This window comes from Nyctibius grandis, chromosome 4 (genome assembly GCF_013368605.1).
Source record: "Nyctibius grandis isolate bNycGra1 chromosome 4, bNycGra1.pri, whole genome shotgun sequence".
In the NCBI taxonomy this organism is placed as follows: Eukaryota; Metazoa; Chordata; class Aves; order Nyctibiiformes; family Nyctibiidae; genus Nyctibius; species Nyctibius grandis.
The window spans coordinates 61,838,080-61,853,479 of record NC_090661.1 but is presented as its reverse complement, the minus strand read 5'-3'; the positions used below and the strand labels follow the sequence as shown (position 1 = coordinate 61,853,479).

The 15,400-nt window shown below is 39.2% G+C and overlaps 1 protein-coding gene across 12 annotated transcripts in view; it reads left to right on the top strand.

Moving 5' to 3' along the window:
* CDC42BPB (CDC42 binding protein kinase beta) overlaps nt 1-15,400 on the top strand; it is a 94,541-nt gene that overhangs the window by 34,717 nt on the left and 44,424 nt on the right. For all 12 annotated transcript variants that reach the window (XR_011048155.1, XM_068400262.1, XM_068400261.1 and 9 more), the window contains exons 3-5: nt 6,331-6,414; nt 9,916-10,011; nt 13,851-13,999. Coding sequence is in view for 11 of the 12 variants with exons in the window: in XM_068400262.1 (XP_068256363.1) it covers nt 6,331-6,414; nt 9,916-10,011; nt 13,851-13,999 (329 nt within the window). In the remaining variant the exon portion in view is untranslated. The remainder of the gene's footprint in view (nt 1-6,330; nt 6,415-9,915; nt 10,012-13,850; nt 14,000-15,400) is intronic.

The window sequence follows — 15,400 nt, the reverse complement described above, 5'->3', positions numbered from 1 at the left end:
GAATACGATGCAGAAGAAATATTTAATTAGCTCTGCTTTTCCACAGTCTGTTCTTCACAAAAAAATATCAAAGCAAGCTATTTTCTGCTGTGGAAATGGATGAAGAAAGAAGCTGCTTTGTTTTGAAAAAGCTTCAAAAGAGCTGGTTGCTATCTTAGTCCTCCCCAGCTCCGTGTCTGTTTGTACGGCAGCACCAAGTTACTATGGTGACAGGCAGATTGCGAGGAGCTGGAGAGACACAGTTCGTTGTAGTGCCACTGCGAGACCAGCCGTTTGTCTCTGCAATCCCCCCGACTGCTGAGGAACAGCTTAGGTGTTATTCAGGGCCTTTATTCTTCTTTTGCAGAACCTTTCCGGCTGGCACTTTTAAGTGATTTCTTATTTGCACGACATGGAGATCCACACCATCGTGTTCAAAAAAAAAGAGATTTTGCTTTGGAAAAGTGCACCGTGGCATATGAACCCTACCAAAAGATATTCTGGTTGCTCATTTTGTATGTAAAATAGACATTAAAAAAGCTGATAGAGCAGTCCAGACTGGTTTTTCTCAAAGATGCAGTATTAAAACTGTTAACTAATGAGCTATATAGCAAAGACTTTTCATATTCGAGGGTATCGGGAGGATAAAGCAGTTCCTGCAGTATTTTTTCAGTAGCTAGCGTCCAAGGTATCAATAGCATGAAACAGAAATAGTAGAGTAAAAGTGGCATGTACAAGCTTTAACTGAGGGAAATGACTGTAATATTCAATTATGAATCTGGTAGTAAGACATTACAGATAAATTGTTTACATCTGAAATGACATTTTGTCTCTTCTCTCGGTCGAAAGGCTTATCTAAAATCTCTGCTCAAATGTCTAAAGCCATTCCAAGTTCCTGCCAAAGGTTAATTCATGGTAATTTTACACAATTTTATCCATGTAATTTTATTGCCCATTAGCCTAAGAAGATCTTTTATCTTTTATCATCCTTATTACTGATGTCCTTCCTTCCAGTTTTATTTGTAGGTAGCAATCATATCCACATTTTGACTTTTTTTTTTTTTTGAACAAGCAGAGCTTTTTCTATTCCCACGGTAGTATGAGAGGCTCTTTAGTTCCTTGATCACCTCAATAGTCCTCCTTCACACCTGCTCCAGATAAAGTTTATTTCTCTGGGGTGCGGCTGTGAGTGGAGTTTCCAATGAGTTTGTATTTCTACAAGGCTGTAATGTTTACCCCTATCTAGTGGTGTGTATCTGCCCATGAATTCCAGTGTTTGCTTTTTTCTTAACCGTCATTATGAGCTGATTGCATGAGGATTATCATCTATATGTTGTTCTTCTTTTCAACTGAGAACGTTTTGCATTTGAGTTTCACCTTATCCCTGAAAGTCCAGTCCTTGAGGATAAGTTTTACCTGAAAGTTTAACATGCCACAAGCATGAATAGTGTGTTAGGTGGCTTTTTTATCTTTGCTTTGAAACTAATGCCAGCATGGTTTCCAAGTTGAGCATCAAAGAATTTACAAACTTTCCGGTAGAAAGGCTTTTTGTTAACTATCTTAATTGTTTTCTGGAAATCCAGTCTTGCATTTAAATGATTTCTGCCCTTTCTTACGCCATGCTTATCGTTTACATAAAAGAAAATCTGTAAGTTGGTACTGCTTACCAATGTCGATCATGTCACTCAAAGGGCAGAGTACAGTGGTGGGAAGTTCTCTCATGTTTGTAGAGGCTGATTTGGCTCAGATTCCCACCCTGTAGATTTTATCGGAGCATGAGGAAAGGTGGAACTTGGCCTAGGCTGGCTTTGCACATTGCAACCCTAAATGTCAATATCAAGTGGCTTTTGAAGATGAAAATGCAGCAAAATACTTCTGTAAAACAATTCAAGAAGCAAAACACTAGCTCTTGCCAAAGTCTAAAACTGTTATTTTAGTTATATTGGTTCCATTTTTATTTTACTGCAGTACAAGTGAAACAGAGCTTTGAGGCAAAAAGTACTGTAAGAAAATGGATGACAGAAGTAATACAAATCTGATGGGGTGTTGTGGCATGTGGTTACCACAGCTGGCTATCACTTATGCTTTTGCCCCAGTTCTCATACATTTTTTTGACATAAATATGTCTTAGGTTGGTTGAAGTGTAGGCACTAGGATTCATTAGGCTTTCTGAGGTCCTGGAGGAAACATACTTGATCTTTATTGCAGTGTCCCTGTTGCCGTGCATCTTGAGTGTGACCAGTCGCAGTGACAGTGATCAAATCAGCTGGTGAGAGCTGAGATCCCCAGGGGCTTGCCTGGAAGGGGGCTGCAGTGACGGGGAAACCCCTGCGTCTGGAGTTCTTCCTTATCAGTGTTTTAAGACTTAGTAAAACAGAATCACCTAAATCTCTCTACCAAACCAATCTGTGATTGTTGAGTATTTGGAACACTCGATTCTCCATTCCAACCTAGCGTAATGAGGTGCAAGTTGGGTAAGTTTTAATTTTCTTAATTTGACACAGGTATCAAAGATAGTTGTTCTGCGTCAAAGGTGTGTGGATTACTTAGCCCACGTCCCATCCCTTGGGCCAGGTAGAGAGATGTAGGAAAAGTCCGAGGCCAGAGCAGAGCTGAATACTCCCAGCTTCCAGCGGCCGAGGGTTCAGGGACTCCCAAACCACACCTGTAACTCAGTGGTCGGTAGTCTCTGTGACTTCTGCTACGGGTGTTACTCGGGTATGAAGCAGGTACTTAAATACTTTCTGAAGACTTAGGTGTCCGCAGAAGCCTGTGGCTGAGTTCCAAAACTGTTGTGTGACAATAATACTTCCTTAATCTTGCTACCCTTTTATTTTATTTGATGCTTTTCAATTTCTCTGTTATGAGAAACAGCAAATAATTGTTCTCTGTTCATCTTCTCAGCAGCATTTGTGGTTTTGTATGCCTGTCATAGCTGTTATCTCTTCCAGGCCTGGAATATTTTAGGTTATTAAATCTTCTTCTTCAGAAGCTATTTTATACCTCTGCCTGTGCCTTTTTTTCCTGTCATTATCCTTAACATACCTTTTTTTTTAACTTCTTTTACAGCGTAAGTTGTAATAACCTTGGAAATGAAGACTGAGCATCAAAATTAAATCCTGTTTTTTTACAGTCTGTGCATAACATGAGCACTTTTCAGCCAGTAGACTTTTAAACTTTCAAGACAGAAGCAATGCTTTTGTTCTTAAAGTAGGCATTTGCAGTAGTGTACAAATCTGCGTCCTTTGGAATACCTCTGAACGCCGAGTATTTTTTCTTATGTTAGTAGATGTGGTGGATTGGTATGTAGTATAGGAGCCATCATATTTAAAACCTGACATCTTGCATGGTTGGCACAATTGCCATATAAGAGGTTTCTGTTTGATCTCACGAAGTGGTCAGTGTGGTTATTGTAATTGAATTTGAGGTATGCCGGAGAAAGAGTAATTAATACAAAAGTAAGAAAAAGCAACTACAGCGCAGCATCTCAGAAGCAGCCAAAGCATTATATGATGAATGTAAACTTAGAAATACTGCCACCTGATGAAGAAAGTAAAAGAAAGATAACTCGAGGAAACGCTGAGGTGTTTTATGGAACAAAGAGTGTAGGATTTTTTGCAGTATTGGAGCAATATTCTTGCTTATAGTAGTACTCAGTTTATCAAGGCATAATTTAGTTTGTGCTTCCCTGGGTTTTGCTTTTCTGATTGTTTTCTTAAAAAAACAAAACAACAAACCTAATGCTTAGAATACATAGAGGGGTGCGGTCTAGTCAGGCCGAAGTTCTGTTACTTCTGTGAGGCATCTTCTGCACCTTTCAGGTTTCTTTTGACAGATAAAATTCTTGGGGAATTACCTGTTTTGCTGTAGGTTACATGAATTTTTCTGCTGGGACAGAAGCAGAACACCCTTAAAACTAAAGCAGCAGTGTGTTTACTGGTGCCATAACTTGATAACCACTTACTGTGAAAATATGAGTCAACTTTCCTTTTATTCATTCCACTTTTTCTTCCAAAGACAATTCTCTTCCTCCAGAAAGTAGAAATTGGACTTTTTTTAAGCAGTCCTTTCAGTTGAAAATAAATAGCTCTAATATAGATAGCAACTGGGAAATTCCTGAATAAGTCCTACAGATTTGGCTTTCTTTTTCTTTTTTCTTTTTTTTTTTTTCCTTTACCCAGGCCTGTTCTTATTCACCACTTTCTTTTCTAAATTTGCACAGCCCCGTGACTGTGCGTGTCCTCTGCGATGCCGGGCTCACATCGCTCCTCAGCAGTTGAACATGCTTCAAACTTCCTTAGATAAAGTGCAGTAGATGCGTACTTGGGTTCTGATTTGTGCGCTGTATTGGTACTTAAATGGCTGAGCAGTTCTAGCGTTGTGGTGTAATGACACCTGAATGTTGCTACTTCAGGGTTCGCAGAGCTACGCTTGGAAATTGCTTCTGCCTCAGAGCTTTTGTTCGTCTGCAACAGGTAACCGTGCTCGGTTTGGTCTGTCCCTTCCGTGGAGATGGGGATGTGTCCTGAGTCGTCATGTTCTGTACGGCAGAGAGTACAAAATGTATAGCAGGTAATGTCAGCATCTTGCTGTTGCCCAAAGCTTTTAATGTGCAATTTGGCTTACAGTGTGCCTTCAGCTGTATCAGGCAAATAATGCAATTAAGTGCAATGTAGAGAGGTTGGCTTTTAACTGCAAGGCCCTGACGAGGACAGGAACAAAGCTAAATGTTTCAGGCCATTACCGAAAGTCAGTGTTGAAGAGTTTCATTTGTCCCAAAGAACCTCATGTGTTCAGACGGGATGTTCTCATCTTACTCATCCTTCCCCCAAAGCACAAGCAGTGTCTGCAGGAGGTGTTTGTAGGGCAGGAGACACTGGGGTGTAATGTAGTGGTGGATGTTCTACATACCTTACAGAAGCTGCTGCTTCATGCTCTGTCTTTCCCAGCTGTGTTTAGGGCCAGTTTCCCATGTCTTTCCTGTGATGGGTGCCTGCTAGTCCTTTTCTTAAGATGTGTTTCCATTACATGACTCTGTGTGCAGGTGTCTACTAGGTGTTGCTCATCCGTTACGTGACCTGGTGAGTGGAGCTTCACGCACCGAGGGGTGGGAGGCTTAGGTATGCATCTGCAGAGTCAGGTTTCTCTCTAAATGTGGATATCCCATTCTTGTGTTTCTGGAGGAGCAGTCATCCCCCTGGCCCTCATCTGGAGCTTCTGTACTGGTAAGGTGAAGGGAGATATTTTATTTCCCTCTTCCCTCCTCAGGACTTCTGACTTTGTATAGTGTTGCTCTGCTTGATGCATTATTCCAACCTTGTTTCATAGTTAGCCTATTCTTAGAGTTGCTGCAGCTCCTGAATCCCTTATAGATAAGAGTTTTTAAGCAACAGAAGAGGCAAGCTGATGTGATTCCTGTTACTTTTCCCACTGCTATTTAGAGCTCTGTTAAAAGCAATGAAAGCTGGTCAGTTCCTACTTCTGAAAGAGAGACAAGGTGAGAAGCAGCAGAAATATTCAAGCAGTCCATGTATAGTCCTGTGAAAATGTTGCTGTCTCAGTAGTGACGCCTGCTTTTCTTTGCCAGCTGGAAGAATTTTGTGGAAATGATGGCATTACTACAAGAAGAATTAGTTTTGGTCTTGGAGAATACAAGTCTTGGTCAAAATAAAGTCTTTCCATTCTTAAGCCTTGAAGTTTCTGTTTTCTTCTGCTTTTTCTTCCACTGTACAGTTATGTGCACAACTACTGTTCATAATAGACCAGTCTGAGCAAGTCTAAAACACAGGATGCGTAGTAAAATGCTTCAAGCAAAATGATGAATAAGTAAATGAATACTGGTTTTGCTTCTTTTTGAATATCTGCATGGAGTACACAAAAGCATGTTAATTTGCAAATATCTTTCAAGTTTCCAAAATCTGAAATGTGAAAACAAATTAGTCAAATGTAGTGTATTTCTATTGACAGCAGCCTTCCTTGTTTTCACAGGCTGTCCTTCTAAATGTTGCCTCATTGGCTGAAGGCATGGTGTACAAGCATTGCTTGTTCTTGGCAAACAATGCAGCTTTACTACACATCTTCATAAGAAATGCTTCATACTCCTCCTGTATCATCCCCCGTGTACTTGATCACGAGCGCTTGACCACCCATGGTGTGCTGTGCATCAAGTACATAGTAGTAATGTAAGAGGAATATAGAAGGAGCAAAGACTCAAGCTGTAATTTATCAATGTGTGAGCTGATCGCTGATGACTCCTTAGTAACTTATTAATATTTTGTTAATATTGAGCTGTTTAAATATTGTATTTCTCTGACCATTCTTTTGTTAAATAAAGGTATCTTATTATTTCAGGTTGCAGTTGTTAAAATGAAGTGTACAGAGCGCATTTATGCAATGAAAATTCTAAATAAATGGGAAATGCTTAAAAGGGCAGAGGTAAGTAATACAGTTCTCTAACGCAGAGAATTTTTTAAATGGCATTAGATAAATTACATTGAAGCTCTTCCAGATTAGGAAGAATTATTTCATGAGCATAGGACCTTCATTCTTTTTTCTTTTTTTCTTAAGCTGTTTTAATGCAATCAAGTCTGACAGTCCCTTCCAGACATCTGTTGTTCTCAGCATTAGTGTGTATTCGTTTACCAGACAGTCTGCCCTAGTTCTTACCCTGAATTTATTGGCCAGATTTTTGTTTACAATAAAGGCAAGTTAAAGACTACATGAAAGCTGAGATTGGTGCTACTATGACATTGACAGCTGTATACAAAAACATTATGAAAAGGTCTTTTTTTCTCTTGCATTCAGAAAGCATACAGTCCTACAGTTTGTAACAGGATTTATAGAACTGGTGAAACTATAACTAAATACTTTGGAATCATGGATTCAGATTGTAAAACAAAATGTGTTAAAAAGGTAAATCAGTTTACAAAGGGTATTTTTGATGAAAGGAGATGTACATTGTCACAACAAATTATGCAAATGTGAATGGGTACTTTACAGATTAGGAAAGGACCTGCTCAGAATAAGCCATGGGAAGTGGCATGTTCCTAGAATACCTGCTCTTGCACTGTCAAGGAAAACCTTATGGCAAATGTAGTATTACATAAATCGGCAGTTAAATGAGCAACAGGTTTTATAGGAAAATACGTGTAGTCCATCAATACTTGCAGCAGTTCTGTTAAGGGGCGAAGGCTAGCTGCTTGCCGAGGACTGAGTCTGCTGACCCTTCCCTGTCCCATTCTTCTGTCCCCTTCCTGACACCTCCTGCCCCGCAGCCTACCCTTCCTAGTCCCTCCCTTCCTTTCAGTGAGTCAGTGCCAGCTCTTTTCCTGTGAATAAATCTCCTCCCTCTTGCTAAGCCCCTCTTCACCTCTGTGTTTGCCTGATTTAGTCACACTCTGTCCATCGGTCCGTGCTTTCCTTTACAAGCGGCGACAGCCACTGCCACTCAGCTGTTCTCTGAGCTGTCAGGAGAGTTCACGCTCCTGGCTGTGCATTAAGCGGTTCTGCATTAAGCCTTCCCCTATATGGGGGAAATTTAGTGCCCTTTGTACACAGATTTCAGTTGGGTTAATTCATTGGGCAGTACAGAATTGTTTTAAACCCAGATGCTTGTAGGGGGCTCCCAAGCTCTAATGGAAATACAGCTATGCTGGCTTACTACAGACATTTTTAAAGTGACTTAATTAAATAGTCTACCTAAATAGCTGAAACTTCTATGTGTAGAGATGTCCTGAGAAGACGGCTGTTTACAAATTGTCTTCAAATTATGCTATTAACTCCTCTTACCCTCTCAGGCAGGCAAGAGGTGGAAGAGGGTTATCCACCAAGACAGAGGTGTAATGAGCAATGGTTTTCCCAGTACCCACTTAGGACAATAACAGTCCACTCAAGTTATGTTTCTGCTGATTTTCCTCATCTACAAAGGACAATAAAAGAACCGTCTTCTCTGCCATGCCCCTTTGTCTTTTCCTGTTCAGTTTGCGTGCTTGGTTTGGCTTTTCTGGATAAGCATGACTTTATAACCTGCATATCAAGTTCATAGAACGTCTGGGTGTTAAGATTCCCCAAATGTGGTAAAACTTGTTAGTTTTTTAAAATGAAGCCTGCAAGAATACAGTAGCCTTTTAAGTGGGCAGTTCCACTGAAAAGCAGACTGCAGGTGTTTCATTAGCCACTGTACGAGTGGTCTAAGCAGCATGTTGTTATACTGGTTTATGTTTGTTTTGTGAATTGTAATGTGAAGCATTTTATGATTTATTGAACATAGCAAAAATTTATCTAAACAGTCCTTAATTGTGTACTAGCTGCAAGAAAAAAAAAAACCATGATCGGAAGCCACTAAAATACAGGGAAGATTAGTGAATATCAACTGACGTCCGTAAATGGGTTGCAAGCAAAAATAGGCATGCCATTTGTGTTGATAAGGTGGACCGTTTGTATTCGTTGTGCTGACAGGAAAATACATAATCATTAGTATATTACTGCTGACAGTTCCAAATAAGTCCTGACTGGCCAATTAGGTAGCTTGTCGTGCTTTTTCAAGGCACGTCTCACGGCCTTTTAAGCTAACGTAAGCAGAAAAGGAGAGTTTTATACTTTGAATTCATGATGCAAAGTATTCAGCAGCATTACTGGTTTTGAAGTGTTGGTAACATTCCCTCGCTGTTTGAGGTTGCACAGTGAACTGGTTCAAGGAACTGATGTCTTCAAAAAGAAACAAACTAGTTTTCTGTGTTGGCAGCCTCCTCACATCGTGGTGCCAGAAGAACTGAGAAGTGCTGTGCTCTGGTGCTGTGGGCAGGAGACAGGATTACTTGGAGCTGCTGTTGCTGCCAAACTTTTTGTAGAGTGATACTTTGGCCTCGCGTTCATAAACCGTTAAACCACTCTCAGTTAACATTTAATTACAATTTACATCTCTTTGCACCAATAATTACTAACTTTGCAATGTGGCCACAGCATGGTCGTCTTCTGTAGAAATGTAAATTCACTTTTGCTTCCTTAGGGGGAAAAAAATGGTTGAGATACCTTTATAAGATGCAATCAGTATATGGTAAGGCTTGGGCTTCCCAGGAATGTTCTTTCCATAGTACATTTTCTAAGACATCTGGACAAGTGGCAATGACCAAAAAAAAAAATCCATTATTACCCAGAACGCAAGCACTTGAACTGCAGCTACCAAATATCCTAATAATGGCTCTCTGAATTGAGAGTAGTGAGAGAGTCTCAAGGGCTGCATCTTGATAGTTCTGATTCAATAAAAACATTAATATATTTTTATTAAGGAGGACTCGCTTGAAGTTTATGAAAGTTGGTTTTATGTAAAGATGCTGAGAAAACCTGCTACACAGAGCTTGCTTCTCTGAAGTGTTGCAGTGGGCTATTGGAAGTAGAGGAAAGATTATTGAAAATGAAAAATATTATATTGGACAAAGATAAGACAGTAATAGTAAAATCTGCTTATTTCCTATAGTGTGTTGGCAGTGACTGGAAGTGTAATGTAAGAAAAGTATACATGAAACTATTTTCACAAAGGTCTTTTTCAGAAGAACCAGACTTACTGTCCTAGAGCCGTAATCTTTCTGCTACAGATTGCAGTGACAAGTTCTCATTTTTCTGTCTTTTAAAAATACATTATAGAACAAAGATTCAGTGTTGACTCAAATCGATTTGTGTGCTTTTTGGTGTTTTGAGGGGGGGTGTTGTGTGTTGGTGGGGGTTTTTTTTAAGGTCACAGTCAGGATTAGAGTGACTGAATGCCTGAATACAAGGCTGCGGAGATTCCCTGGTTTGTCACTTGTGCAGACTGAACTCCAATGAATAGAGACCTCTGTTCAGTAATTTTAAATAATCCCATAAAACATCCATATATATTCATCCTGTGGAAACTACTTGGTGATGTTGACAATGGCTTTTTCCCCTCTCTTCCTTTAGACAGCTTGCTTCCGAGAGGAGAGAAATGTGTTGGTGAATGGAGATTGTCAGTGGATTACTACGTTGCACTATGCCTTTCAAGACGAGAACTATTTGGTATGTTTGATTCGTCAGCAAATAAAAGCTTTAGGTTATGAAAGAACTTTATTTTTGGTACATTTAAGGATATTAGTGCAGTAAATCAGTCCACCTCATGCCTTGCAGCAGTGTTTCAACATTCTTGTTTTCTCCTTGAAGAAATACTTCAAAGGGCTGACTATAACTCCAGGAGAGTGAGAAAGTTGTGTAGTACTGTCGTATATAAAGGTTTAGTTAAGCACCTGAAATTAACTAATCTACCCTTGCATAAAATATATCATGCTTAAGTTTAATGTTTTGGATGATATTGCAATTAAATAATTTGAGAGGTGTTAAATCTGTGAAACTAAGAAATATTTTTATTTTATTTTAAACTTTCAGAGTGTCTTTTGAAGCAACATTTTGTTTAAAAATGGCAAAAGTAGTTTAAAATTTTATTTAAAAAACTGATTAAACTGATATTTTAAAAGCCTTGGGGAAAAAAAAGCCTATTTCTTAAAAATGTTTAAATAAAATATGTTTTTAAATCAGCAGATTGGTCATCTCAGTACTTTGAGAGACTTTAGCAACTGTTTATAAAGTCAGTCATTACTCCTATTACATTTTTTAATGATGGGTTACTAGAACTGTAACGTATAACCTGTGTTTACCTTAGTCACAGAAGTCAGGAGAGTGCTGGTCAGGAGCAAAGTCAGTAAAGTCCCAACATAGTGCCGTATGCTGAACCATACAGCGTCCATGTGGCTGCTTGAGACTGGGTTTGCAAACTTGATACTTCTGTAACAACTGACATAATGTGAAAGTTTTCACCTTCTTAACACTTTTTAAATAGTAGCACAGTAGCAAGTCATGATTATAAATAAGAGAAAAAATGTATTGATAAAAGGCTGCTGGAGTACAGGAACTAAACATATGAAAGAGTCAGAAAATACTCAAGACTTTTTCACATGTGCTGAAACAAAACAAATTATTATGACCATCATGTTAAAAGTATTTTCAGAGTAACAAGCACATCATAAGCAAATAAGTAATTGGGTCTTAGACCCTCATTTACAGGCTATTTCTATTGAATGCTTTGTGATAGAACCAGATCTTCAACCTCTCAAAGTTTAGTTACCTCTGGCACTACCTCATGAAGATAGCTCGTAATTTCAAATTCCCTCAGAACCAAACAGCCTTCAGGCTTGCATAAAAATAACCTAAGGCATCCTATAATGTAGTATTTCCAAGTAGCTTCTAAGAATGGAGCTACCTAAGAAAAAATTGTTAGCTGTGCAAGATAGCAAGCAGTAGTAATGACAGTATAGAGAGGAATTTAATGTTGCTAATACCATTTTATACAAATCTGTTCCAAGCAAGCTATAGGAGTACATTTCTTTTCCTCAAGTTGCCATAGACATGTAGATGTTGAAGTTTCACTTGACAGCAGAATTTAGACATCTAGCATCTAATTTAAGAGCCAGTATCTAAGAAACCAACAACTCTGCCTGGCAGCCAAAGTCAGCAGATTCCCAGCTTGCCTGAGGTCTGTTTCTGCATGTGCTGAGAAGCTGCCTTCCAATTTGGTCTGTTACTCAGCATCCATCTCATGTAAATGTCTGGTGCTCACAGATGGAGTCTATCTGCATCTCAGTCACTGTATTGTAAATGATGTGTGAAGAAAAGGTGAAACACGTGAGGAAGTGACTTTCATCCAAAAACCTGGACAGAAGGTTCTTTTCACAGAATCACAGAATCGATTAGGTTGGAAGAGACTTCTGGGATCGAGTCCAACCTTTGACCTAACACCACTGTGCCAAATAGACCATGGCACTAAATGCCACATCCATACCATCTTAGTGGTTCACTTGTCCAGGGGCTAAAAGATCTCTGTTCAGTTCTCTGCTCAGATTGAAGAAGTTTATAGCCACGTTTTTCCACATCTCAGGAGAGTGCTGCCATGTTACAGAACCTGAGCAGATTGGGTTTACTTTTTAGCTGTGCTGTTCATTCTTGATCCTTTTAGAATAGAATGCAAAGCTGAGAACAAAATAAGAACAGACAACAGAGCTCGGTTCTCCAAGCTGGAGTGGACATCGGCCCTCTGAAAGAGAAAGCTCTAGGTTCTCTTGTCTGCTCCCAGTGATGTTGGTGCGTTATAGCTAATGATTCTTAAGTGCAAAACCATGTAAGGTATCCCTGAAGCAGAGCGAGAGCCCTGGTGTCTTCCCACTAGGCTTTGCCATCTTCCTCTGGCTGCACAATAAAGGGCTCAGAGTGAGACAAATAAAGAGAAGATGAGATGTTAAGGTAGAAAAGTAGTAGCTGCCCTTGGAGAGTATAGAAATAATTGGGGTTTTATTCCCTCTGTTTAATATCCATAGAGCATGTGATGATGCAGAACTTACATATAAGCAAGAAACACAAAATTCCACAAGGTGTATATGTTGTGGAGTTAATTTTCTGGTTGTGTAGTTTTAAAGTGTTTTAGAGGCAAATACACCATGTGGTAGTGTTTTCTAAACAGCCAACTCTTAAATGACATTACACAGAAATGCTAGCATGGCTTTTTTCTGGTTCCTAGAAAGCTTCTAGCAGAGACAGTTTAAGTCAAAATGGGTTAAGTAAGCCTTTGGGGATTTTGCTGAAGCAGATATGATGTAGATAAAACATAGTCCATGAATGTTAGAAATATGTCGCTCTTTTAAGCCAAAAGATAGTGAGGAAGTGGTTATGGTGAGGAGCACTTTATGTTCCTTTGTGTTTCTATCTTGTTTAATTTTCTTCCCTTGTGGAAGATTAATCTCTGGTGGGGACAGTGGATTACAGGTTGCTTTACCTTGAGGAGAAAAATAAGATGACTGCTTTGGAAAGTTATTTCCAGAATAAGCAAAGTTATTCCTAAAACCATGTATCAACGCATCTTGGGAAGCATGGAACAAAATGACTCAGGACTGGTGGTACCATATAAAGTCATTATACCTGAAGTGATGGTCTGGATTTGGGTGGATATTGCTAGGAAATAACTAAAATGTAATCCCTATTTTTTTGTGGTCTGAGAAACAAATAACAAGTCTGAGACCTTTTCTTTCACATTACCCTATATGAGTTGGTTCTCTCTGTGGATAGGATAATGGCTGATTGGCCTAGGACACTGTTTACTTTTTCATTGAAATGTATTCAAAAGAACATAAATGTTTGATTTTTAAGTTTCCCACTGCTACAGTGCCTCTGGCTTGACAGTGCTTCTGGCTTGTCCTGGGCATCCCTAATGTATAGTGTCATCAAGCTTCTGCCAGCTATCTTATGCATCCATGATGTGGTGTGTGCCAAGATGAGTGTTTGAAGATGTTGATGTGCCAAGTCCCACTTTTGGAACCACTAGTAGTATTGAAATGGTATCAAAACTAAAAGTAGTAATGAAATGTGTGTTTTAGACTAAGCTGCATCAAGTATTGTTTTTAACTGTAGTTTTTTCTTCCTTCATCCTTCGGAAATTGTCAGTTTGAGGGTTGATAACCTACATTAGTTTTGGTGATACTAGATCATTTTCTTTGTGTGACACTGTGGTTAAGACAGAAATAAACTCACCCTGATTTACTCATTTGTTGCTGCCATATCTTGCTTGGGTTTTTTTTGTTATAAGAACTGAATGCTGATGTGTCACCCTTACTGTGATTATTAAAGGAATATGGTATATTTTTACACTATATATGCAAATAAAAGTAACACAAATGATTACCACTTTTGACAACTTTCCCCAGGCATAGAAAAAAAAAAAATCAGTGAAAGGGTTTTTTTTCAACAGATAACTGATGAATTTTAGGTTTTTTTCTTACCACCTGTGTCTCGGTACTTAACGGCTTTGTTTTTTTCAGTATCTAGTGATGGACTACTATGTTGGTGGTGACTTACTGACACTTCTCAGTAAGTTTGAAGACAAACTTCCTGAAGATATGGCTAGGTTCTACATTGGTGAAATGGTGCTTGCTATACATTCCATACATGAGCTGCATTATGTACACAGGTAAAATACCATCTCACTTGGGGAAAAAATACTTGTACAGTTATACGTTAATCCTAAAGATAGTGCTACATATACAAATGGGCACAGTAGCCAAAGGCTTCTTGACTTACTTCACTTCATGAATATTTGTCTGCCTTTGTTCAAGCCAAGCTAGAAGTCTGAAGCAGTTTGAACTCGCTGCAAGTGTTTAGACATTCTGCAAAATGTACACACAGTAAGCCCATGATAACATCAGTGCATGTATTTACCTGAGGTCATCCTCAAATGGTTTTTGTAATGAGTGGGCATGTGCCTGTCTAATTGTGTCTGCACACAGGAAGGTAGAGTACACTTCGTATGCTTCTTTTTTGGCTTCCTCTTGGAGGAATGGTTTTAGAAGAGCTGAGTAGTACAAGGGAGGCACTTGATAAATATTTTGTTTCATCATTGCAAGAATCTTGATCAAGTGAGAATTTCTATCCTTTGTTTGCTTTTCAGATTTAACAACTATGATATATCAGTTAGAAAGCAAAATTATACTAATTCTGGAAACCTTTGCAGTTGTCTCTTTATGTGCTGACTTTTTAGCTTGATTTCAGTAAACAGAGAAGTTAGAAAATATAGAGTGCAAGAGCAGTGAGGTTTTTCAGTTAACTGAAAACTGCTTATGGCCATACAAGTACATTCACGATAGGTCACTGAAGTCCTGGCTTAGGAGAAGTGGACTTCATTAAAGTATTGTATCTGACTTGGCAGGTACGTATTGGCCAGGTCCCTTTACCTCTTTATGCCTTTATTTCTTAGCCTGTAAAATAAGGACAGTTTTACTGTCTCTTTTATGAAATTTATGGGTGAAAACCATGAGGTAAGTGAGGTGATTTTTATTTACAATTAATGTTTAAAGGACACAGGAATTCTCAGACTATTTAACGCTTTGGACTCTTCTGTTCGGACTTTGAACACGGTTTCAAAAATCAAAAAGAGCAAAGATACATAAACTCTGTAATACTCCTGTGAGTGTGGACAATATGTGGGGATTTAAAAATGTTATGGGCTCGGAGAAGTTCACCAGAGGCACCATTGCACTCGTTTTCCGAGGAAGGTGGTCTGACTAACGGACCAGCTACGTCTTTGCATGGGGCTGAATGGACGTCTCTTGTGGCAATAGGAATGAATGGCTCTGAGGCCAAAATGTACGCTTTGAATAGGAGATGTGTGAATGCCCAAGAAATTACTGCTTGGCAACTGGAATGGATTAGGAGGGAGCATGATTGCTCTGGAGAGGATTTCAAGGACCCTTTAAAGGCTTATATGACCTGTTAGCTGTAGATAGGAAACAGTGGAGCTCAGAGATGAGGCATTAAGCCTTTCTGAACAGAAACAGCGTTCCCTTAGGCAAGCGAGACCTGCATGCAAAGCAGA